Source organism: Bos grunniens, chromosome 12, assembly GCF_055505025.1.
Source record: "Bos grunniens cultivar Pamir isolate PY7600 chromosome 12, Bosgru_T2T1.0, whole genome shotgun sequence".
Taxonomy (NCBI): Eukaryota; Metazoa; Chordata; class Mammalia; order Artiodactyla; family Bovidae; genus Bos; species Bos grunniens.
Window position 1 is genome coordinate 74,612,567 of NC_141176.1, and position 26,559 is coordinate 74,639,125.

General features: G+C 42.1%; 1 protein-coding gene across 1 annotated transcript in view; it reads left to right on the forward strand.

Annotated features, from left to right (window-relative positions):
• LOC147361910 (ATP-binding cassette sub-family C member 4-like) overlaps positions 1–8,309 on the forward strand; it is a 173,905-nt gene extending 165,596 nt beyond the window's left edge. Inside the window, 1 exon segment of the mRNA XM_086330240.1 lies at positions 6,290–8,309. Within this exon segment, the coding sequence (XP_086186366.1) occupies positions 6,290–6,397 (108 nt within the window). The 3' untranslated portion in view covers positions 6,398–8,309.
• Positions 8,310–26,559: the final 18,250 nt, after the last annotated feature.

The window sequence follows — 26,559 nt, forward strand, 5'->3', positions numbered from 1 at the left end:
TGGACATGAAACAACAGGCTGGTTCTAATTCGGGAAAGGACTACATCAAAGGTATATATTGCCATGCTGCTTATTTAACTTATATGCAGAGTATGTCATGAGAAGCGCTGGGCTGGATGAAGCACAAGCTGGAATCAAGATTGACAGGAGAAATATCAATCACTTCAGATATGCAGATGACACCATCCTTATGGAAGACAGTGAAGAACTAAAGAGCCTCTTGATGAAAGTGAAAGAGGAGAGCTAAAAAGTTGGCTTAAAGCTCAACATTCAGAAAATGAAGATCATGGCATCTGATCCCATCAATTCATGGCAAATAGATGGGGAAACAGTGGAAACAATGATAGGCTTTATTTTTTGTGGCTCCAAAATCACTGTAGATGGTGACTGCAGCCATGAAATTAAAAGACACTTGCTCCTTGGAAGAAAAGTTATGACCAACCTAGACAGCACATTAAAAAGCAAAGACATTGCTTTGCCAACAAAGGTCCATCTAGTCAAAGCTATGGTTTTTCCAGTAATCATTTATGGATGTGAGAGATGGACAATAAAGAAAACTGAGCACTGAAGAATTGATGCTTTTGAACTGTGGTGTTGGAGAAGACTCTTGAGAGTCCCTGGGACAGCAAGGAGATCAAACCAGTCAATCCTAAAGGAAATCAGTCCTGAATATTCATTTGAAGGACTAATGCTGAAGGTGAAACTCCAATATTTTGGCCTCCTGATGTGAAGAACTGACCCATTTGAAAAGGCCCTGATGCTGGCAATTATTGAAGGCAGGAGGAGAAGGGGACAACAGAGGATAAGATGGTTTGATGGCATCAATGACTCAATGGGCATGAGTTTGAGTAAGCTCTGGGAATTGGTGGTGGACAGGGAACCCTGGTGTACTGCAGTCCATGGGGACGCAAAGAGTAGGATAGGACTGAGCGACTGAACTGAACTGATACAAATTTAAAAAGAGGTTTCTTTTAAAATTCTGTGTTGCCATAAGGATACCTGGTTCCACCTGAACTTAACTTTCTCAAACCTTGAGCTAACCAAAGCATTTTTCTTATGGAAATATTTGTCTTAAACTATGCAAATGAACTATGTATTTACCCTAGACTCTGTCTTCAAGTGGGTTCCCCCTAAGACTCAGAATTGACATGACAAACCAGTATGTTTTACTCATGCAAATATTCTCTTAAATTATGTCAATGAGACTGTATTTGCTTAGAAACCTGCCTTTCTTCAAGATTCATGTCAATCATTTCATGGCCAGGGACAACTCACCTTATGTCAATGTTATCTCAAAATGTACATTGTTTGTGAGGGGCCTGGTGCCAATCTCTAAGTTCTGAGATGTTTCCTTTCTCTAATTAGCAGACTGTTAGTAGCTATATGGATCTTCCCTGTAGCTCAGATGGTAAAGAATCTGCCTGCAATGCAGGAGACCTGGGTTAGATCCCTGGGTTGGAAAGATCCTCTGGAAAAGGGAATGGCAATCCACTCCAATATTCTTGCATGGAGAATCCCATGGTCAGAGGAGACTGGCAGGCCGCAGTTCATGTGGTTGCAAAGAGTCGGACACAACTGAGCAACTAACACTGCTACTACTAGTAGCTATATAACATCCACCTAAAGACTAGCAGGGGGCAGTCTTTCTGCCCCCTTCTGATGTCTATGTCAGAAGCTTTCTCTATCTCTTTTATTTTTTTATACTTTAATAAAACTTTATTACATAAAAGCTCTGAATGACTAAGCCTCATCACTAGCCCCAGATTGAATTCTTCTCCTCTGGATGCCAAGAATCGCAGTGTCTTTCATGATTCAGCAACAGCCTTTCAGAAGGGACACAGTTCAGCTCCAAGAATAAATACCTATCATTGATTCTGTTCTGTGATGAAGCAGATCTGATTGAGGTTTTTTGAAGTTTCTTTGTTCCTAGGGTGTAACAGAGGTGTCATTTTGTCTATTCATGACATCACCTAATACAGCACAGTCAGTTCAGTTCATTCGCTCAGTCATGTCCGACTCTTTGTGACCCCAAGAATCGCAGCACGCCAGGCCACCCTGTCCATCACCAACTCCCAGAGTTCACTCAGACTCACGTCCATCGAGTCAGTGATGCCATCCAGCCATCTCATCCTCTGTCGTCCCTTTCTCCTCCTGCCTCCAATCCCTCCCAGAATCAGTCTTTTCCAATGAGTCAACTCTTCGCATGAGGTGGCCAAAGCACTGGAGTTTCAGCTTTAGCATCATTACTTCCAAAGAAACCCCAGGGCTGATCTCCTTCAGAAAGGACTGGTTGGATCTGCTTGCAGTCCAAGGGACTGTCAAGAGTCTTCTCCAACACCACAGTTCAAAAGCATCAATTCTTCGGCACTCAGCCTTCTTCACAGTCCAACTCTCACATCCATACATGACCACAGGAAAAACCATAGCCTTGACTAGACGAACCTTTGTTGACAAAGTAATGTCTCTGCTTTTGAATATGCTGTCTAGGTTGGTCAGAACTTTCCTTCCAAGGAGTAGGCGTCTTTTAATTTCATGGCTGCAGTCACCATCTGCAGTGATTTTGGAGCCCCAAAAAATAAAGTCTGACACTGTTTCCACTGTTTCCCCATCTATTTCCCATGAAGTGATGGGACTGGACGACATGATCTTCATTTTCTGAATGTTGAGCTTTAAGCCAACTTTTTCACTCTCTACTTTCACTTTCATCAAGAGGCATTTTAGCTCCTCTTCACTTTCTTCCATAAGGGTAGTGTCATCTGCATATCTGAGGTTATTGATATTTCTCCTGGCAATCTTGATTCCAGCTTGTGTTTCTTCCAGTCCAATGTTTCTCATGTTGTACTCTGCATATAGGTTAAATAAGCAGGGTGGCAATATACAGCCTTGATGTACTCCTTTTCCTATTTGGAACCAGTCTGTTGTTCCATGTCCAGTTCTAACTGTTGCTTCCTGACCTGCATACAAATTTCTCAAGAGGCAGATCAGGTGTTCTTGTATTCCCATCTCTTTCAGAATTTTCCACAGTTTAGTGTGATCCACACAGTCAAAAAAATTTGGCATACTCAATAAAGCATAAATAGGTGTTTTTCTGGAACTCTCTTGCTTTTTCCATGATCCAGAGGATGTTGGCAATTTGATCTCTGGTTCCCCTGCCTTTTCTAAAACCAGCTTGAACATCAGGAAGTTCACAGTTCACATATTGCTGAAGCCTGGCTTGGAGAATTTTGAGCATTACTTTACTAGCATGTGAGATGAGTGCAGTTGTGGGGTAGTTTGAGCATTCTTTGGCATTGCCTTTCTTTGGGATTGGAATGAAAACTGACCTTTACCAGTCCTGTGGCCCCTGCGGAGTTTTCTAAATGTGCTGGCATATTAAGTGGAGCACTTTCACAGCATCATCTTTTAGGATTTTAATTAGCTCAACTGAAATTCCATCACCTCCACTAGCTTTGTTCATAGTGATGCTTCCTAAGGTCCACTTGACTTCACATTCCAGGGTGTCTGGCTCTAGGTCAGTGATCACACCATTGTGATTATCTGGGTCATGAAGATCTTTTTTGTAGAGTTCTTCTGTGTATTCTTGCCACCTCTTCTTAATATCTTCTGCTTCTGTTAAGTCCATAGTGTTTCTGTCCTTTATCGAGCCCATCTTTGCATGAAATGTTCCCTTGGTATCTCTAATTTTCTTGAAGAGATCTCTAGTCTTTCCCATTCTGTTGTTTTCCTCTATTTCTTTGCATTGATCACTGAAGAAGGCTTTCTTATCTCTTCTTGCTATTCTTTGGAACTGTGCATTCAGATGCTTGTATCTTTCCTTTTCTCCTTTGCTTTTCACTTCTCTTCATTTCAGAGCTATTTGTAAGGCCTCCCCAAACAGCCATTTTGATTTTTGCATTTCTTTTCCATGGGTATGGTCTTGATCCCTGTCTCCTGTACGATGTCACAAACCTCATTCCATAGTTCATCAGGCACTCTATCTATCAGATCTAGGCCCTTAAATCTATTTCTCACTTTCACTGTATAATCATAAGAGATTTGATTTAGGTCATATCTGAATGCTGTAGTGGTTTTTCCTACTTTCTTCAATTTCAGTCTGAATTTGGCAATAAGGAGTTCCTGATCTGAGCCACAGTCAGCTCCTTGTCTTGTTTTTATTGACTGTATAGAGCTTCTCCATCTTTGGCTGCAAAGAATATAATCAATCTGATTTCGGTGTTGACCATCTGGTGATGTCCATGTATAGAGTCTTCTCTTGTGTTGTTAGAAGAGGATGTTTGTTATGACCAGTGCAGGAGTTATAAAATTCTCATATCTTAGTTCCAGGAGCCTGTACCCATTTGAATAGATGGAAGCGGCACTTAGCATCCATGTGGCCTTGTGTCCCCCAAGGTTTCTGAGCCACAGGTCTTCACCTGTGTGTAGAGCAAGATTACAGCCCTGCTGGCTTCTTCACACTTATCACAGGGATCAGATGAGAGAGCACATGCTTAAGTGCTTGAAGAATATAGATCATTTTATGGTATAAAAGTGGGGTCATTTTGTAAAAGGCTGTAGGCAGAAACCTTGCCTCGCAGTAATAAAACAAATAAACCCATAGTTCTTCTAGGTTGCTTTAGAGACTCTAAATCAGGGGTCCCCAACTGCTGAAGATCCTTTGCAGTATTCAGTTCAGGTATTTCAGACCATGAACCAAAGTCCTTTTCAGTTAAAAGTTGCTAAAAATAATATTTTATTTATAAAATAATTGTATTGAGAAGGGTTATGGAGAAAGGAACCAGATGATTTTGGAAAGAATATTAAGCAGTAGAAAATGAAATTAATTTTCCTTTGTTCCTTTAACTGTTTTTAGTTTCACCAAAAGAGTACATAAATCTATAGTCACAAAATATGTTAAGGTTAATAAAATGGAGGAGGGTGATGATAGGCAATTAACCAACCGCCCCCCTTCCCCCACCCGACTCCCACCAAAGGCTTTATTTTTAAATTCCATTACAATGGAAATAGCCTCAGATTTCAGCCAGTGGGCCCAATCATTCTTGGAGGGTTTATTTTTCTCATTAAGTGACATTTAAATATATAGCATTTCATATGCAGAGCAGGTTATGTTAGTAACAAGAGAGTAAGAAAGTGCAGTTACTATGAAGGTAGCTGTCCTAGTGTTTTTCTGTTTCCTGTGTGAAATTCATTCTCTGTCATGATAACTTTGTTTACAGCACCCAAAATGCACTGGCAGGCAGGTTTTATAAAAGAGACCTGGGATCATATGAGTCAGACAGGACTGAGCAACTAAAATGAACTGAACTGAAGCAATCCAGTTTGTGAAACAAGTCAGCCTCTGATAGACGATACATTTTCTGTTTTAAAGACTCAAATGAAACTTTCACATTCTTCTTTGAGGATAAAGAGTTACACTTGAAGTAGTTTTTTTGCCCAAACATGTTTAGAGATAAGGCTTCACAAGCCCTGACATTATTTTATTTTGTTATGTGCATCTGTAAAGAACCGAGATACAACACAGATACTAAGAACTGATGATTGTGGAACTTGACAGCACTTCATTTCCTCTGTGTTCTGAGTATACACTGAGAAGACCTGTATCTCTTCCAGTTCAGCTAGAATTTGGTAGAATTCAAGAGCTCAAAGGTCTGGCACAGATCTGTCCTATTATTGGGTATCATCTTACATTTTAGAGAAGTCTCTTGGTTGAGTCATTGTTAGCACTTTTGATTCTCTTTTCATTCTTGGGACCCACTATCCACAGATCACATCTCTATAAGGCCCTATAACTGCTTTGCCACACAAATTAAACACCAGGCTATTTCATACATATATGCCAGTGTTTCAGTGCCTGTCAATCAGAGTTTATAAAATATAAACATAACAACCTGATACTAACATCCAAATTTGTTGTGCTCCTTTTATGTGTGAAAATGATAAACCCTGTTCAGATGCTAGATTTCCTATCCTCTTTGTTAACCTGTTTTTAATTTATTTCAGGGAATAAAATGATTTTGCTTATCAATTTATTGTAGTGATAAAGCATATCTGTGAATCAGAATGATCAGAAATCTAGGAGATCTACAGGTTATTTGGCATTACGTCCAGACCCACCGGGGGTGTCAATGGGGCTGCTTCCTCCATAGAATAAATATAACCCTGGTTTTCTAAAACTGTGTCTCCAATAGTAATATGATTGCTTCACATTTAGAAGGAAACCTAGAAATGTGTTGCCTTAGGAGGAGCACTTTAAAACTTTTAAACATGTTGTTTTTGTCTTTTTCTCCCTCAGGTGTACTTCAAAAGGAGATAGCAAAATATTACTCACAGTGACGATGTGGTTATGAATGTTTCCAGTGGACAGCCCTCAGCCTTCACAATTTTTGAGACAACACTGTGATTCTACCATGAGTTCATGTCTATTCCAAAGGCTTTTTTCCAATAGGTTTTGCACTGCATAAACTATATTCTACTTGTTTTACACCAGCAACAAATATTTACACATTACAAAATGTGAGTTCTCCACCTTCCCTAAATGATTTCAAGCTCTTGAAAAAGGATTTATTATGTTTACTTAAATGTTATATTACTTTCTTTCTTATCCATATCAGAGGTGCAGGCCACCAATAATAGCTGTTTCCCAGGTTTTGTGTCTTGAGAGACTCCAGAGCCAAACTCATTTTCTAAGATTTGAGACAAAGTTGTCATAGGTGTTTTTGTCTTTGTTTTTGTTTTCACTCTTTCCAGAATTACATATTACTTTCCAGTTATATCAGGGATTCTGTTTACTTGAAGACTGTGTGAAGTTGCTGTTTTGTGTCACCACTTCCTTTAACATGACTAGGATCCATTTTTCCACCAAAAGACCTCTGGTTAAAATACTATAGAGAAAACTGATAGGAAAATGTACAATATACTATAATTTAAGTGAAAGAAAGTGAAAGTGAAGTCCTCAGTTGTGTCTGACTCTTTGCGACCCTGTGGACTATAGCCCACCAGGCTCCTCTGTCCATGGGATTCTCCAGGCAAGAATACTGGAGTGGGTTGCCATGCCCTCCTCCAGGGAATCTTCCCAACCCAGGAATCGAACCCAGGTCTCGTGCATTGCAGGCAGAGGCTTTACCCTCTGAGCCACCAGGGAAGCCCTGGTATAAGCCTAGTTTAAGTAACAACAACAACAACAACAACAAAAAATACTGAAGGACAATATTATATGTTCTAAAAGAGAAGGAAGAGAAAATATGCTTTCTCAAAATAGGAGCCCTTCTAAGGGATTTGCTAATGAAGGACAGACATGTGCTAGACTGTCTTCTAGATAGAGGATTTTAGGTTTTTTTTTTTTTTTTTACATTACAAATGGTGGTAAAGTATATATAACATAAAATTTACCATATAACCATTTTTAGTCACATAATCCAGTGGCATTAATCACATTCACAGTGTTGTGTAGCTGCATTGTCTGGGTAACTTTTGGTAATTATGTTTTTTCCTATTTAGTGTGTTATTTCGCAGAGTCATTTTGATAAGTTATTTCCTGTGAGTTTTTCTTGATTGGCATAAATTTATTCACATAAAGATAAAAATTTATTTATCTTATATGTTTCATATCTGCAGCACCTCTAACTGTGTTCTTTTGGCTTTCTAATTTTCTTTTAACCTTCTTTTTATAAATAATCTTGCATAACTTTTTCCTGTTTTCAAAGAATCAACTTTCTGCTTGATTGATGCTCTCTTTTTTCCCCAGTTCATCATATCATTCTTTCCTTCAACTTTTCCTTAACTTTGAGGTTTTTCCTCTAAATTCTTAATTTGAAAAGAGATTATTAACATCATTATTTTTCTAATATAAATAAAGCTGACTTTTCCCCTAAGATCCACTTTAGCTGCAACCTGCAAGTTTTGGTATTCAACACCATTGATAGCCATAGTATTATCTATTTTCTAATTCCTAATTTAATCCATTAACTATATCTTTTACCCTTGAGTTATTCATAAATATACTGGTCTCTAAATTTCAAATTTGAATGGATTTTTTTAATTAGATTCAGCCATGTGGGACTGCTAACATTCAGTCTTTTTTATAAGTGATAAAGTGGCAGTTTCATATGGTTCAACATATAGTTTTCTTTTGTTATTAACATATAACTTAATTTCACTTGGTCAGACAACATTAAGATTGTGAATTTTAAACCATAGGTAACCACATTCACACAAAAGGTCCTTGTTTCTACCATTTTGTGTTTTATTGAGGGGTTTTAAAATGTTATAAATACATGTATAACCAGTAATTTTCAATAAAAATCCTCCCCAAATACTGGAATGTTTTCTGATAAATGTTGCAGGCTGGTTCTCTGGGATGCAGACTCAGATGGAGTTTAGTGCTGGGATGTGTTTCAGGGCTGCTGTTGGGGTCAACACTGTGGAATCAGGAGGGAAAAAAACAGGGTAAGGCAGAGGGAAGGATCAAGCTGAATCACTGGCCAGATGACCTGACCTGAGCCCATGGGGGTCTGGAATGAAGATGGCCCCTCAGGGTTGCCCTGACACATCCAATTACCAAGACTTTATACCTCCACCCGGATGGATCATTGCACGTAGGCTGCCCCCACAGGGGCTGGTGGTTTAAGGTGCCCACTGGCAGCACTTACAGCTGCTGGACAATGGGTCCCTGAAGGGAGGTCAGGACAGCACATCTCCATGTCCCCCCTGGGCATATATCACAGCTCCAGAGGTAGGTGATGAGGGTGTACTGTGGGGGAGACACTTGATGACTGATGTTTAAGTCAAAATGATGACTCAGTGATTCTCCTGAATACCCTCTGGTCTAAAAAATAGAGGAGAAGGTCCATGTAGGGGAGATATCCTCATTCTCCCGGGTCAGCCCAGTTGTCACCTCTTCTAGGAAGTCACATTAACTTTAGTCAGCATCCTAGGTAACTCGGATTTGTGTGTTACCCTGAGCACCTCTTGTGTTAAACTGAACCATACTGGGTTAGTGTCCTGTGTCACCATCTTGAGAGACCTTATTTTTAAACAAGGGGCCTGTTCTTTCTGTTGTGCATGTAGCCTGCCCTGAGTATGAGTGTTCACATGTTGTCTTTTTCTCACTAAACTAAGTGAGAAAAAGACTTGAAACTGTGCCCTGTTCACTGATTATGGTTTCCAGCAGAGTGCCTGTTCACAGAGGGTGCTCAGTAAATGTTTGTGGAATGAACAAATGATGACTGAGTGCAAGCCTTCCTTCTCAACTTTATAACTTTGAGATATTAAGAGGTAGCCTGGGATAATGAAAGCCCTGGTTTGGGAGTCAGCCACACTGATCTGCCCTTTACTACTCACTAGCAGTGTGGGTGTGGGAAAGCAGTGACCAGCCAAGGTGCCAGGACATTAGAATGGCACCATCCTTGACAAAATAGGCTCTGGACAGCCTACAGCCACGTAGTCTTAGTTACATGCTCGGGTAAGCATCTCAACCTCTGAACCTCAGCTTCTTTGTTTGGAAAATGAATAGTTCCTGCTCTTGAACCATTGCTTTGTTGGGATGATGGATGGACTAAGAGCATCCAAAGACACAGGGTGGAATCACTGACCTTGGAGATTCTTATCACCAGGAGAGGAGAACAGGATGGGTGTGGATGAAGGAGGTTTGTAGAATGTAGAGGGTGTACTTGAGGAGGTCCTCATCTGATGGCCTAAACCAAACTGTTCCTCCTCCACCTGTAGTTAAAATGGCACAAGCACACGGGGAGGAGCACAAGCTCTGGAGTCAGGGATAAATACTGGCTCCTCTGGGCACTGACTGGGTTTGGATTCAAGTTCTGCTATGTGGTGAGTGTGGGCTGTTAAGGTTGGGAAGCCCACTGTGCTTCAGGGTCTTTGTCTGAAAGGTGAGGTGGGGGATACCTTCTTAATTATCAGAAGGCTGCTGCAAAGATTAACTATGACATCATAGTTATCATAACTATCACATGACAGTGATACTCACAGTGAGGACTGTGCACTACTACCAGTCCATGACCTGTTTGTAGCCTGGTTAGAAGTAAGTACGGGAATTTAAAGAAACCTAGAAACTCAAAACCATCTGTATTGCTGTGACATCCACCCTCAGGATGGGTGGGATCCTAAACACCCCAGGAACCAGTGTGAGGGTTGCACTATGGGGTGGAGGGGCACGTGGCTGAGCTGCACACTAGCCGACAACAGTGGATCATTGATTAGGTCTCAGTTAGACTGAAAATGTAAAATTAGATAAAACTGATATTTAATACCAGACAGGTAAGAAAAAATGCTGGATATGTTCAATGCTTTTGAACAATGCTGTATATATGATGAGCTGTCAATCAGTACTACCCTCTCTAGCACTATCCTCTTTATTAATTCTTACCATCATATTTAACTTAAAATTAGAGCACACAGGCTTTCAAAAGGCCCTACAATACATTATCAATATTTTCAGTTCAATTCAGTTCAGTCACTCAGTTGTGTCCAATTCTTTGTGACCCCATGATCCGCAGCATGTCAGGCCTCCCAGTCCATCACCAACTCCCAGAGTTTACTCAAATCGATGTCCATTGAGCCAGTGATGCCATCCAACCATCTCCTCCTCTGTTGTCCCCTCCTCACCCTGTCTTCAATCTTTCCCAGCATCAGGGTCTTTGCAAATGTCATCTCTTCGCATCAAGTGGCCAAAGTATTGGAGTTTCAGCTTCAACATCAGTCCTTACAATGAACACCCAGGACTGATCTCCTTTAGGATGGACTGGTTGGATCTCCTTGCAGTCCAAGGGACTCTCAAGAGTCTCCTCCAACACCACAGTTCAAAAGCGTCAATTCTTTGGTGCTCACCCTTCTTTATACTTTAACTCTCACATCCATACATGACCACTGGAAAAACCATAGCCTTGACTAGATGAACCTTTGTTGACAAAGTAATGTCTCTGCTTTTTAATATGCTGTCTAGGTTGGTCATAACTTTCCTTCAAAGGAGTAAGCATCTTTTAATTTCATGGCTGAAATCACCATCTGCAGTGATTTTGGATCCCCCCAAAATAAAATCAGCCACTGTTTCCACTGTTTCCCCATCTATTTGCCATGAAGCGATGGGACTGGATGCCATGATCTTAGTTTTCTGAATGTTGAGCTTTAAGCCAACTTTTTCACTCTCCTCTTTCACTTTCATCAAGAGGCTCTTTAGTTCTTCTTGACTTTCTGCCATAAGGGTGGTGTCATCAGCCTATCTGAGGTTATTGATATTTCTCCCGGCAATCTTGATTCCGGCTTGTGCTTCCTCCAGCCCAGCGTTTCTCATTATGTACTCTGCATATAAGTTGAATAAGCAGGGTGACAATATACAGCCTTGACATACTCCTTTTCCTATTTGGAACCAGTCTGTTGTTCCATGTCCAGTTCTAACTGTTGCTTCCTGACCTGAATACAGGTTTCTCAAAAGGCAGGTGACGTGGTCTGGTATTCCCATCTCCTTCGTAATTTTCCACAGTTTATTGTGATCCACACAGTCAAAGGCTTTGGCATAGTCAATAAAGCAGAAATAGATTTTTTTTTCTGGAACTCTATTGCTTTTTCTATGATCCAGAGGATGTAGGCAATTTGATCTCTGGTTCCTCTGCCTTTTCTAAAACCATCTTGAACATCTGGAAGTTCACAGTTCACATATTGCTAAAGCCTGGCTTGGAGAATTCTGAGCATTACTCTTCTAGCGTGAGTACAATTGTGCAGTAGTTTGAGCATTCTTTGGCATTGACTTTCTTTGGAATTGGAATGAAAAGTGATCTCTTCCAGTCCCGTGGCCACTGCTGAGTTTTACAAAGTTGCTGATGTAACAGCATCGTCTTTTAGGGTTTGAAATAGCTCAGCTGGAATTCCATCATCCCCACTAGCTTTTTTCATAGTGATGCTTCCTAAGGCCCACTTGACTTCACATTCCAGGATGTCTGGCTCTAGGTGAGTGTTGCTGATTACACCATCCTGATTATCTGGGTCATGAAGATATTTTTTGTATAGTTCTTCTGTGTATTCTTGCCACCTCTTTTTAATATCTTCTGTTTCTGTTAGGTCCATACCGTTTCTGTTCTTTATTGCACCCATCTTTGCATGAAATGTTCCCTTGGTATCTCTATGATTTTCTTGAAGAGATCTCTAGTCTTTCCCATTCTATTGTTTTCCTCTATTTCTTTTCATTGATCACTGAAGAAGACTTTCTTATCTCTCCTTGCTATTCTTTGGAATTTGGCATTCAAATGGGTATATCTTTCCTTTTCTCCTTTGCTTTTCACTTCTCTTCTCTTCATAGCTATTTGTAAGGCCTCCTGAGACATCCATTTTGCTTTTTTGCATTTCTTTTTCTTTGGGTTGGTTTTGATTCCTGTCTCCTGCACAATGTCACGAACCTCTTTCCATAGTTCATTAGGCACTCTGTCTATCAGATCTAGTCCCTTAAATCTATTTCTCACTTCTACTCTATAGTCATAAGGGATTTGATTTAAGTCATACCTGAATGATCTAGTGGTTCTCCCCACTTCCTTCAATTTAAGTCTGAATTTGGCAATAAGGAGTTCTTGATCTGAGCCACAGTCAGATCCTGGTCTTGTTTTTGCTGACTGTATAGAGCTTCTCCATCTTTGGCTGCAAATAATATAATCAATCTGATTTCAGTGTTGACCATCTGGTGATGTCCATGTGTAGAGTCTTCTCTTGTGTTGTTGGAAGAGAGTGTTTGCTACGACCAGTGCCTTCTCTTGGCAAAATTCTATTATACTTTGCCCTGCTTCATTCTGTACTCCAAGGCCAAACCTGCCTGTTACTTATTCCATGTGTTTCTTGACTTCCTACTTTTGCATTCCAGTCCCCTATAATGAAAAGAGCATCTTTTATGGGTGTTAGTTCTAAAAGGTCTTGTAAGTCTTCATAAAACCGTTCAACCTCAGCTTCTTCAGTGTTACTAGTCAGGGCATAGACTTAGATTACTGTTATATTGAATGTTTACCTTGGAAATGAACAGAGATCATTCTGTTGTTTTTGAGATTGCATCCAAGTACTGCATTTTGAACTCTTTCGTTGACTATGAAGCTTACTCCATTTCTTCTAAGGGATTCCTGCCCGCGGTAGTAGATATAATGGTCATCTGAGTTAAATTCACCCATTCCAGTCCATCTTAGTTCACTGAGTCCTAGAATGTCAATGTTCACTCTTGCCATGTCCTGTTTGACCACTTCCAATTTGCCTTGATTCATGGACCTAACATTCCAGGTTCCTATGCAATATTGCTCTTTACAGCATCAGACCTTGCTTCTATCACCAGTCCATCCACAACTGGGTGTTGTTTTTGCTTTAGCTCCATACCTTCATTCTTTCTGGAGTTATTTCTCCACTAATTTCCAGTAGCATATTGGGCACCTACCCACCTGGGGAGTTGCTCTTTCAGTATCCTATCATTTTGCCTTTTCATACTGTTCATGGGGTTCTCAAGACAAGAATACTGAAGTGGTTTTCCATTCCCTTCTCCAGTGGACCACATTCTGTCAGACCTCTCCACCATGACCCATCTGTCTTGAGTGGCCCCACATGGCATGGCTTCATTTCATTGAGTTAAACAAGGCTGTAGTCTGCATGATCAGATTTTTAATAGCATTAAAAAGTTAGAAATAAGTAAATTTCTGTTTAAGTGTAAAGTTTTTGTTTCAAGTCTAAAAACAATACTGTGCGTGTATTTTTAGTCAATTCTATTCTTGAATCAACAGCATGGTCCTAAGGTTGAAGAAGGTCCCTGGAAGCAGAACAGACCACTTTTAAACTTTCAGAGATTTTTAAAATACAAGGTTTTAAGTGTAAGCTATTAATTTTCCTTTAGAAGTAGAAAGAATATGGATTAACTGAGTTTTTGTTTTTTAAACCTAATGTTCTAAGGAAAGTGTTTCTTTTTTAAAAAAAACTAAAACAGCAATGTGGATTGAAAACAGGGAGAAATATATATTTATTTGAATTTAGACCTAAAAAATAACATTACTAGTAGGAATTGCATGCCCCAGCCCTGTGAGACCTCCATCTGTACTCCATGCCCATCTGACTTGTCTTAGGAGTCAAACCAGGATTGTGTGATTTTTTTGTTGTTGTTTTTTAAGAAGAAACAAGGTTAAGACTTAGACACATTAGGAATGTTCTACAAGAAGTTCACATTGTATGGTTCTGACTAATTTCACTCTTTCACTCAGCAACCATGCTCACAAGTATCCATCTTAATAGGTGGAAGCCTTGGGTATTCCAAAACACTGTTTGATCCAAAAGCTTATCATATTTAATTCTGGAGGACATTACATGAAAAACATTTTTAAAATTAAATTTTGCAGACTATCCAGATGAAAAATGAGTCTCTGAGATGGAGTTTATCTCACATTAGAAATGTCATAAGTAAATAATGATAAACAGAGGACCGACAGCTTTTAAACCCTACATTTTACAACACTAAAAATTTTAAAAATCCATGAGTTTATACTGATTTCTGTAAGACATAGATAGTAGGAAGGGAAAGCCCTTTTTTGAAGTAGAAGGTCAATTCACAAATGTAGATATATTGACAGAAAAGTAGCAGCCATCCTTGTCATAAATAATTCAGACAAAATTCATCATTATCTGAATGTACAGTGAAATGTCAGGGGTTGGAGGAGACAGCATTTTCATGGACTCCAAGTATCTTCTCAGATTAATTCTTTAGGAAAGAATTATATTTTCAAAGTAGAAATATCTGGCAAACACTTGGCTAAGCAAGTAACCAGAGTAAACATTATTAATAGTGAACCTACTGACACCCTTGGCTTTTTTTCTTGTTTCTTTAAAAATTTAAGTATCATTGATTTACAAGTTTTTGTTAATTTCTGTTCTACAACAGTGATTCAGTTATACATATATATACATTCTTTTTCATATAAGTTAAATAAGCAGGGTGACAATATGCAGGTCATACTCCATTCCCAATTTTGACCCAGCCAGTTGTTCCATGTCCAGTTCTAACTGTTGCTTCTCCACCCACGTACAGGTTTCTCAGGAGACAGGTAAGGTAGTCTGGGATTCCTGTCTCTTTAAGTTTTGCAGTTTGTTGTGATCTGCAGAGTCAAAGGCTTTAGTGTAATCAATGAAGCAGAAGTAGATGCTTTTCTGAGCAGAAACCATAAGGCCCTCAAAGCCTGGGAATGTACTTCCTGGTCCTTTACAGGAAAACTCTGCCCACCCTGGCCCAGAGATCTGCTGTTTTAAGTGTGGCCTGTGGACCAATAGCATTGGCTGGCCTGGGGGGCCATTAGAATATGGAATCTTGTCTCTACCCCAGACCCACTGAATCAGAATCTCCAGATCCCAGGTGAGTCCTCCTCACAGTACAGTTTGAGAAGCGCTGGTTTAAAGGCCCTGCTCACGTCATCCTGTGGTTGCACCCTCCCCCAGGTGCAGGCAGCCAGAGAGGACCAGGGGGTGTGGCCATCTGGAGCCCCTACCCATCTAGGCCGTGCTCTGAGCATCTGGACCCTAGCATCCCTCCTCCCAACCCCAGTGCCTCCTTCCCTGTGCCCATGTCCCAGCCCAGTAGGTGGTCAAGATACAGCTGTTTATGGGTGGAAAGAGGTGGCCTAAGCTTGGACTTGAAGGCTGGGGGCACTCTTGCTTGAGCCAGAGGTGGGAAGAGCAGGGGGAGGGCTGGGGGCTGGGGTGGCCCCTCCCTCTGCTGTCCTGCCTTCTAGCTTGGAGCTCAGTGTCCAAAATCCCAGCCCACTAGGTTTTAATAGTTATGTAGGTGTACTTGACAGTTTTGTTTGATTGATTTATAACTTTTAAATATTTAAACATATAGTATGGACTTCATTGCACTCTTGACCAAGGGCTCACAGATGTGAGTGGCAGGTCTGTTAAATGTTTCTCAGCATGTGTTCAGAAGACCCCCTGCATCAAAACCGACTGGGTTGTTGGTTAAAAATTCAAATTCCCAGGCCCTACTTGTGTAATCCCCTGAATCAGATCTTTGGGGCTGGAGCCGAGTAACCTGCATTCTGACCCCTCCCCTGGTGATTCTGATCCACAGCAGAGCTACAGGAGCACATGTAATGGGGGAGGGAGAGGGAGGGAAGCTGCTACAAGTGATGGAGGTCCCAGATCATTAGAAGGCACTGACTGCCAGGTCACACCTTCCAGCTTCTCTCATGATTCTCCTCACTACCCGGCCTGACTCCACCCACAGGACTTGGCTGCAGGGAGAAGCTGCCAGAACGGGACAAGGGTGTCCTCCTGCCAGCCATGGGGCTCTCAGTGGGTGGGTAGGTGGGGGGGGTTGCCCTGCAGAAAGAGGGCTCCAAATCAGAGGCAATAGGAGCAAAGGGGCTGTGGGCACCTGGAGGCACCACCTGAACCCAAAAGCAATGCTCAAAATTCTCCAAGCCAGTCTTCAGCAATTGTGAACCGTGAACTTCCTGATGTTCAAGCTGGTTTTAGAAAAGGCAGAGGAACCAGAGATCAAATTGCCAACATCCGCTGGATCATGGAAAAAGCAAGAGAGTTCCAGAAAAACATCTATTTCTGCTTTATTGACTATGACAAAGCCTTTGACTGTGTGGATCACAATAAACTGTGGAAAATTCTGAAAGAGATGGGAATACCAGACCACCTGACCTGCCTCTTGAGAAATCTGTATGCAGGTCAGGAAGCAACAGTTAGAACTGGACATGGAACAACAGACTGGTTCCAAGTAGGAAAAGGAGTATGTCAAGGCTGTATATTGTCACCCTGTTTATTTAACCTCTATGCAGAGTACAACATGAGAAACGCTGGACTGGAAGAAACACAAGCTGAAATCAAGATTGCCGAGAGAAATATCAATAACCTCAGATATGCAGATGACACTACCCTTATGGCAGAAAGTGAAGAGGAACTAAAAAGCCTCTTGATGAAAGTGAAAGAGGAGAGTGCAAAAGTTGCCTTAAAGCTCAACATACAGAAAACGAAGATCATGGCATCAGGTCCCACCACTTCATGGGAAAGATGGGGAAACAGTGGAAACAGTGGATGACTTTATTTTTCTGGGCTCCAAAATCACTACAGATGGTGACTGCAGCCATGAAATTAAAAGACGCTTACTCCTTGGAAGGAAAGCTATGACCAACCTAGATAGCATATTGAAAAACAGAGATATTACTTTGCCAACAAAGGTTCGTCTAGTCAAGGCTATGGTTTTTCCTGTGGTCATGTATGGATGTGAGAGTTAGACTGTGAAGAAGGCTGAGCGCCGAAGAATTGATGCTTTTGAACTGTGGTGTTGGAGAAGACTCTTGAGAGTCCCTTGGACTGCAAGGAGATCCAACCAGTCCATTCTGAAGGAGATCAGCCCTGGGATTTCTTTGGAAGGAATGATGGTAACGCTGAAACTCCAGTACTTTGGCCACCTCATGCGAAGAGTTGACTCATTGGAAAAGACTCTGATGCTGGGAGGGATTGGGGGCAGGAGGAGAAGGGGACAACAGAGGATGAGATGGCTGGATGGCATCACTGACTCGATGGACGTTGGTCTGTGTGAACTCTGGGAGTTGGTGATGGACAGGGAGGCCTGGCGTGCTGCGATTCATGGGGTCGCAAAGAGTCGGACACGACTGAGCAACTGATCTGATCTGATCTGATCTGATCCCGGTCCTGCCAGGATAGGGGAGGAGCGGGGACAGACTGTGGGGTCCCACCTGCCTGGGCTCAGAGGCCGCATCTGTCAGTTAGGAGTTGTATGACATTGAGCAATTTCCTTAAGCTCTGTAGGCTTGTTTCCTTGTCTGTGAGATGGGGATCCTAACACCCTCTAGGCTTGTGTTACAGGTAAACATGGTCATTAAGTAAAAAAAAGTCTTTGCTATACAGGGCGGAATATACAGCAGGGTGGTTGCTGTTTACTGTGAAGCTTGTCACCTTACACCTCTGCACTTCCTGATGCTTGATATCATAGGCACTTGTCACTGGCTGATAAGACCAATTTCCTCAGACCACAGGCACAGGAAGGCTCCAGTCACAGGCATGTGCCAGACCCGTGTGTGGCCAGTGACCTAGAGCTCCCTGAGCTTCCCTGTTCAGGAGCGACTCCTGAAGTTACTGCCGAGCTGCTCCTTGTGTACGGTTCCCAGGATTTCCCTCCTGGCAAACCACATCTTGGGAATCCTGCTCATAGGTTTGTTATGAGCCAAGGCTGGGCTTGTTTGAAACCTCCAGGGGCAACGGTACTATACTAAAAATCACCACCAGGGGGCAGCAGAATCCACGAGTCCAGGTGAGGAGCGTGGAAAGGCCAGGGAATGAGGGGCCAAGAAGGCCTCACAGCAGGCAAGGGCGGAGGAGGCTCTAGCTTTGCCTCACCCTCATTCAGCCCACTTTCCACACACATAAACGCACACTCCTGCTCCCGCAAAATCACCTGATACCTGTATATTCAGTTATCTCCTCCAGGTACAGTCCTTTATATCCTCATTATGGCAAAGGACAGTGGTTTGTAAACTTGGCTGCAAATTCGAATCACCAGGAGAACTCTATAAAATCCCAGGGCTGAGGCCTCATCTCAGCTAAATCAGAATCTTGGGGAGGGGAGGCAGGAGTCAACACTTTTTAATCAATAAAACCCCACAGGTGATTCCACCTTGCAGCCAATTGAGAACCACTGTTGGAAGGAAAATATCTCATTTCTTCCCGAAGGGCAAATGCTTTCATTCACATTTCTGACAAAATGTGGTCCATTGGAGAAAGGAATGGCAAACGACTTCAGTATTCTTGCCTTGAGAACCCCATGAACAGTATGAAAAGGCAAAAAGATAGGACACAGAAAGATGAATTCTCCAGGTTGGTAGGTGCCCAACATGCTACTGGAGAAGAGTTGAGAAATAACTCCAGAAAGAATGAAGAGACAGAGCCAAAGAGAAAACAATGCCCAGTTTTGGATGTGACTGGTGATGGAAGTAAAGTCTGATGTTGTAAAGAACAATATTGCATAGACACCTGGAATGTTAGGTCTGTGAATCAAAGTAAATGGGAAGTGATCAAACAGGAGATGGCAAGAGTGAACATCAAGACTTTGGGATATCAGTGAACTAAAATAGACCAGAATGGGTGAATTTAATTCAGAAAACCCTTACTTCTACTACTGCGGGCAAAAATCCCTTAGAAGAAATGTAGTAGCCCTCATAGTCAACAAAAGAGTCTGAAATGCAGGTACTTGGGCACAATCTCAAAAACAACAAAATGATCTCCTTCATTTCCAAGGAAAACCATTCAATATCACAGTAATCCAAGTCTGTGCCCCAACCACTAAAGCTGAAGTTAAATGGTTCTATGAGAACCTAGAAGACTTTCTAGATCTAACACCAAAAAAAGATGTCCTTTCCATCATATGGGGATTGGAATGCAAAAGTAGGAAGTCAAGAGATACCTGGAGTAACAGGCAAATTTGGCCTTGGACTACAAAAAGAAGCAAGGCAAAGGATAACAGAGTTTTGCCCAGAGAGCACACTGGTTACAGCAAACACTCTCTTCAAAGCAATACAAGAGACAACTCTACACAAGGACATCACCAGATGGTCAATACTGAAATCATATTGGTTATATTCTTTTCAGCCAAAGATGAGAAGCTCCATACAGTGGGAAAAAACAAGACTGGGAGCTGACTATGGTTCAGATCATGAACTCCTTATTGCAAAATTCAGACTTAAATTCATAAAAGTAGGGAAAAGCACTATACCATTCAGGTATGACCTAAATCAAATTCCTTATGATTATACAGTAGAAGTAACCAATAGATTCACACGCTTAGATCTGATAGACAGAGTGCCTGAAGAACTATGGATGGAAGTTCGTGACATTGTACAGAAGGCCATGATCAAAGTCACCCCTAAGAAGAAGAAATGCAAACAGACAAAATGGCTGTCTGAGGAGGCCTTACAAATAGTTGAGAAAAGAAGAGAGGCTAAAGGCAAAAGAGAAAAGGAAAGATATAGCCATCTGAATGCAGAGTTCCAAAGAAGAACAAGGATAGAAAAGAAAGCCTTCCTCAGTGATCAGTGCAAAGAAATGGAGGAAAACAATAGAATGGGGAAGACTAGAGATCTCTTCAAGAACATTAGAGATACCAAGGAAACATTTCAAGCAAAGAGAGACACAATAAAGGACAGAAGAGTTATGGACTTAACAGAAGCAAAAAATATTAAGAAAGGGGGGCAAGAATACACAGAACTATGCAAAAAAGATCTTAATGACCCAGATAACCACGATGGTGTGCTCACTCAGTTAGAGTCACACAACCTGGAATGTGAAGTCAAGTGGACCTTAGGAAGCATCACTATGAACAAAACTAGTGAAGGTGATGGAATTCTAGTTGCTCTATTTCAAATCCTAAAGATGATGCTGTGAAAGTGCTGCACTCCTTTCCACTGCTTGGAAAGCTCAGCAGTGGCCACAGGACTGGAAAAGGTCAGTTTTCATTCCAATCCCAAAGAAAGGCAATGCCAAAGAATGCTCAAACTACCGCACAATTGCACTCATCTCACATGCTAGTAAAGTAATGCTCAAAATTCTCCAAGACAGGTTTCATCAGTATGTAAACTAAGAACTTCCAAATGTTCAAGCTGGCTTTAAAAAAGGGAAGAGGAATGAGATATCAAATTGCCAACATCCATTGGATCATAGAAAAAGGAGAGTTCCAGAAAAATATCTACTTTGGGTTTATTGACTCTGCCAAAGTGCGGGGAGCTGCCCGTGAGAACGGGGTCCTTTGTCTGAAGGACACAGCTCTGGGAGCTGCCTCAGTCCTTGAGGGTTTGCTTGCAAACATAGCTCTCTGTCCCGCCACCCCAGAGATTAGGCGCTTATTTACTGCAGGCACCTGGAGTTCTGTGCAAACTTCTCACGCACAGAGAAATGTTATCTGGTGTAAGAAATAATAACAGGGAGCCATTCCCATGCTCTCAAGATTTCTTGTGACTGTTTGTAAGATGTATAGGCTAACCAAGAAAAAATGTCAACTGTTTTGTCTCTCTCACGCTTTTCTGTATAAATATGAGATGTTGAATAAAGTTGGTGTCAGACTGCGTCCCTTCGTGGTGACGTGTCTGAACCTCTCGACCCCATCTTTGTAGTCTCTTGCTTTAGTTTCTTTCTTAGCCCCGCCGTGCACGTTCTCGGGACCTGATCGACTTTGCCGGCTGGCTCCGGCACCAAAGCATTTGACTGTGAATCACAACAAACTGTGGAGAATTCTTCAAGAGATGGGAATACCAGACCACCTAACCTGCCTCTTGAGAAACCTGTATGCAAGTCACGAAGCAGCAGTTAAAACCAGACAAGGAACCACGGACCTGTACCAAATTGGGAAAGGAGTACATCGAGGTTGTATATTGTCACCCTGCTTATTTATTTTATACGCAGAGTACATCATGCTAAATTCCAGGCTGGAAGAAGCACAAACTGGAATCAAGATTGCTGGGAAAAATATTAGTAACCTCAGATATGCAGATGTACCATGCTTACGGCAGAAAGTGAAGAGAAACTGAAGAGCCTTTTCATGAAAGTGAAAGAGGAGAGTGAAAAAATTGCCTTGAAAATCAGCACTCAAAAATGAAGATCATGTCCTGGCTATTATAACTAGTGCTGCAATGAATATTGGGGTACACATGTCTCAATCCTGGTTTCCTTGGGAGAATGACATGGAAACATGTATAATATCATATATGAAACGAATCACCAGTCCAAGTTCGATGCATGATACTGAATGCTTGGGGCTGGTGCACTGGGACGACCCAGAGGGACGGTACAGGGAGGGAGGAGGGAGCGGGGTTCAGGATGGGGAACACGTGTATACCTGTGGTGGATTCATGTTGATGTATGGCAAAACCATTACAATATTGTAAAGTAATTAACCTCCAATTAAAATAAATAAATTTATTTTAAAAATTAAAAAAAAAAAAAAATGAAGATCATGGCATCCAGTCCCATCACTTAATGGCAAATAGATGGGGAAACAATGGAAACAGTGACAGACTTTATTTTGGGGGGCTCCAAAATCACTGCAGATTGTAACTGCAGCCATGAAATTACAAGACACTTGCTCCTTAGAAGAAAAGTTATGCCCTACCTAGACAGTATATTAAAAAGCAGAGACATTACTTTGCCAACAAAGGTCCGTCTAGTCAAAGCTACGGTTTTTCCAGTAGTCATGTGTGGATGTGAGAGTTGGACTATAAAGAAAGCTGAGCGCTGAAGAAATGATGCTTTTGAACTGTGGTGTTGGAGAAGACTCTTGAGAGTCCCTTGGACTGCAAGGAGATCCAACCAGTCCATCCTAAAGGAAATCAGTCCCGAATATTCATTGGAATGACTGATGCTGTAGCCGAAACTCCAATAATTTGGCCACCTGATGCAAAGAACCAACTCATTTCAAAAGACCCTGATACTGACAAAGATTGAAGGCAGGAGGAAAAGGGGTAGACAGAGGATGAGATGGTTGGAAGGCATCACCTACTCTATGGACATGAGTTTGAGTAAGCTCTGGGAGTTAGTGATGGACTTGGAGGCCTGGCCTGTTGCATTCCAAGGAGTTGCATAGAGTCAGACACGCCTGAGCAACTGGACTGAAAGGAGTTGATTATGTGGGGTTTTTTATTTATTTTTTGTAGTCTTTAATTTTTTTTTTTTTATGTCTTAGGTATATTCATTATGGTTAATATTTGGTGTTTCAAAAAGAACATAATTACATGGCCCCCTTATTAGGAGGACCATGTGTTATCACTGTTAGGAGTGATTGGGAGGACTGAGTGTTATCACTGTTTTCCTCCAGATCTAGTCCCAGGCCTGCCCTAGTAGGCGTTGAGGAAGGTTGGATTTTAACTACTCAGTGAAAAACCCTAATGGGGCATGTAAGGAGTTGGGGAAGAACTCCTTTAGGGCAGAAGACTGTGTCCACAGGAGGAAATGGGAGGGACTCCAATCTGTCCAAAGGGACAGGCCTCCACCACCCAAGTCCTGCCTCCTCTCCTGTTTCATCTCCAGACTTTCTCTCACTCTAGCCTGAAATCGAACATGTCTTATCTGTTTTCGTTTCTCAAATCCACTAACCTCTCCTTTGCTCTGGACCTTTGGACCCATCTTTTTCTACCAAGGAACCCCCACCCCCGCATTTTTTATTGACTGACTCTTACTCTCCTCTCAGGTCACAGATGAGACAAGGCTCTACCCTGCAGGACTCCTTCTCCCTGAGATGAGCCCTCCCCTTTCCTTATCCCCACCTCTCCTGACTCCCCTGTGTTTTCTCCTTTCTCCTCTCCTTTAGCTTTGAAGAGTGGCAGCTGTGTCTCCTCCAGGGACCCCAGCACCTGTCTGGGAGCCTGGACACAGGAGGGCTCAGTATTTGGTGGCTGACTTTGAAAGCACCCAGGGGGTAGGTGAACAACTTTCCAAGTCTCAAATGTATCCACTTGCTTCTCTCTTCCCCTTGGACTTAGGAGTTAGTGGCTAATAAATTTCAGGTGTTTGCGGGGAGAGTAAGGACACCTGCATGATTTAAATAGAAGACAGTTGGAGAGAGAAGGGAGAAAAGTACTTGGAAGTTCAGGAAAAGCATGGCCGACAGCCAGTTGCTGTGATTCACACAAAGCCTGTCCTGTGTGTGTGTGAAAGAGTCTTCCAGGATGAACGTGCCATGGAGACGTTCCCTGAGGGCTCACTCTGGGTGGTTCTCTAATATGCTGAGGCTCTGCGGTCAGGGCTGTGAATGGAAGCTCAACTTGAGGGAAAGACGTGTTGTGTTTCTTTGTAAAAATGGTTGCTACTCTGCACCCCCAAACAAGCCACTTAAATAGGGACATCACACATTTTACAGTGTCCAAATCTCTCATCCACTCCCAGAGTAAAAAGGACTGGTTATCACTGAGTCCTATCTTTCAACCTTTGAGAACTCTTCACTCACTTTCCCCAGAAGAGCAGGGCTGAGGGTTAGGAGGCTTGTCGTGTCTCCATCCCCAGCCCCCTGACTGTTGAGTCAGCCCGTGACTGAGAGGTGGGGAGGAGGCGAGATGAATGAGTGTCCTCTGGTCCCACAGCCAGTGCTCCCCCTGTCCCACCCCCAGCACCTCCACCCTTCCATTCCCTCTGCCCTTGGACTTGCCCTTGGATTTCCTCTCATATTCATGCAAGGTTTCCCAGAGTTCTATCTCAGAGCTGAAATTTTTCTTAAGCCATTTTCTTTGTTGTTTAAAAGCTTATTCCTTGACAGCTGAGTGACTTCACTCAGGAGGACAAGGGGAGAACCAGGAGTATGGAAAAGGCAGGAGGGTCTGAGGCGTTGATTAGTTTCTTATCTCACTTTTAAACTAGGGTGTGGGGCACTTAACACAAAGCAAAGGTAAACATCACAGCATTTTCACCAGAACCAGATCCCCTACAACTGTGACAGGGAGGAAAAGGTACATTTGTTGGCCCCTGACCTCCATGTCACCAGCAGCCCCTCCCAATATACTCCAGGTCTTTAGTCTGTTCTTATCTCTCCTCAAAGTGAAAGTAAAAGTATTAGTCACTCAGTCATGTCCTACTCTTTGTGACCCCATGGACTGTAGCCTGCCAGGCTTCTCTGTCCAAGGATTCTCCAGGAAGGAATACTGGAGTGGGTGGTCATTACCTTTTCCAAGGGATCTTCCCAATCCCAGGGATCAAACCCAAGTCTCCCACATTGCAGGCAGATTCTTCACCATCTGAAACACAGGGAAACCCTCACACTCATGTTTATTACCTGACTCCATTTGTTGGGTGGAAAATTATCTCATTAGCTTATTGCATAATAATGACAAAAGAAAAGGAGTGGTATCAAGATAAGACTTAAGCTCTTATCCAGTGTTTCAAAGGGAAGAAATAAATCATTGCAGAAACTGCCTTCATGTAAAATTTGCAAGAAAGAGTGAAAGAAAGTGAAAGTGCCTCAGTCATGTCCTGCTCTTTGCGACTCCATGGATATAGTCCATTGAATTCTCTAGGCCAGAGTACTGGAGTGGATAGCCTTCCCTTCTCCAAGGGATCTTCCCAACCCAGAATTGAACCCAGGTCTCCTGCATTGCAGGTGGATTCTTTACCAACTGAGCCACCAGGGAAGCCCAAGTGCAGTATTAAACCAATGGCTTGTGATGATTCAGAAACGGAAGCAGTCATAATTGGAACAACATCTTGGGTTCAATAAATAAAGGATTCTAATGCTGACTTAAATGCATATGCTTATAAAGGCTGATGGATCTGAAGAAAACTGTAGTGAAATCCCAGTATTAAGATTTTAGCAGGCAACTGTCAGTTTCTTAAGATGTTCATGAGATACAGTAATGAGTGTGAGTATATATATCCATCAGTTCAGTTCAGTTAAGTCGATCAGTCATGTCCGAGACCCCATGAATCTCAGCACGCCAGGCCTCCCTGTCCATCACCAACTCCCGGAGTTCACTCAGACTCACGTCCATCGAGTCAGTGATGTCATCCAGCCATCTCATCCTCTGTTGTCCCCTTATCCTCCTGCCCCCAATTCCTCCCAGCATCAGAGTCTTTTCCAATGAGTCAACTCTTCGCATTAGGTGGCTAAAGTACTGGAGTTTCAGCTTTAGCATCATTCCTTCCAAAGAAATTCCAGGGCTGATCTCCTTCAGAATGGACTGGTTGGAACTCCTTGCACTCAAGGGGACTCTCAAGAGTCTTCTCCAACACCACAGTTCAAAAGCATTAATTCTTTGGTGCTCAGCTTTCTTCACAGTCCAACTCTCAAATCCATACATGACCACTGGAAAAACCACAGCCTTGACTAGATGGACCTTTGTTGGCAAAGTTATGTCTCTGTTTTTAAATATGCTATCTAGGTTGGTCATCACTTTTCTTCCAAGGAGTAAGTGTCTTTTAATTTCATGGCTACAGTCACCATCTGTAGTGATTTTGGAGCCCAAAAAATAAAGTCATCCACTGTTTCCACTGTTTCCCCATCTATTTCCCATGAAGTGATGGGACCAGATGCCATGATCTTCGTTTTCTGAATGTTGAGCTTTAAGCCAACTTTTTCACTCTCCTCTTTCACCTTCATCAAGAGGCTTTTGAGTTCCTCTTCACTTTCTGCCATAAGGGTAGTATCATCTGCATATCTGAGGTTATTGATGTTTCTCCTGGAAATCTTAATTCCAGCTTGTGCTTCTTCCAGCCCAGCGTTTCTCATGATGTACTCTGCATATAAGTTAAATAAGCAGGGTGACAATATACAGCCTTGATGTACTCCTTTTCCTATTTGGAACCAGTCTGTTGTTCCATGTCCAGTTCTAACTGTTGCTTCCTGACCTGCATATAGGTTTCTCAAGAGGCAGATCAGGTGTTCTTGTATTCCCATCTCTTTCAGAATTTTCCACAGTATATTGTGATCCACACAGTCAAAGGCTTTGGCATAGTCCATAAAGCAGAAATAGATGTTTTTCTGGAACTCTCTTGCTTTTTCCATGATCCAGCAGATGTTGGCAATTTGATCTCTGGTTCCTCTGC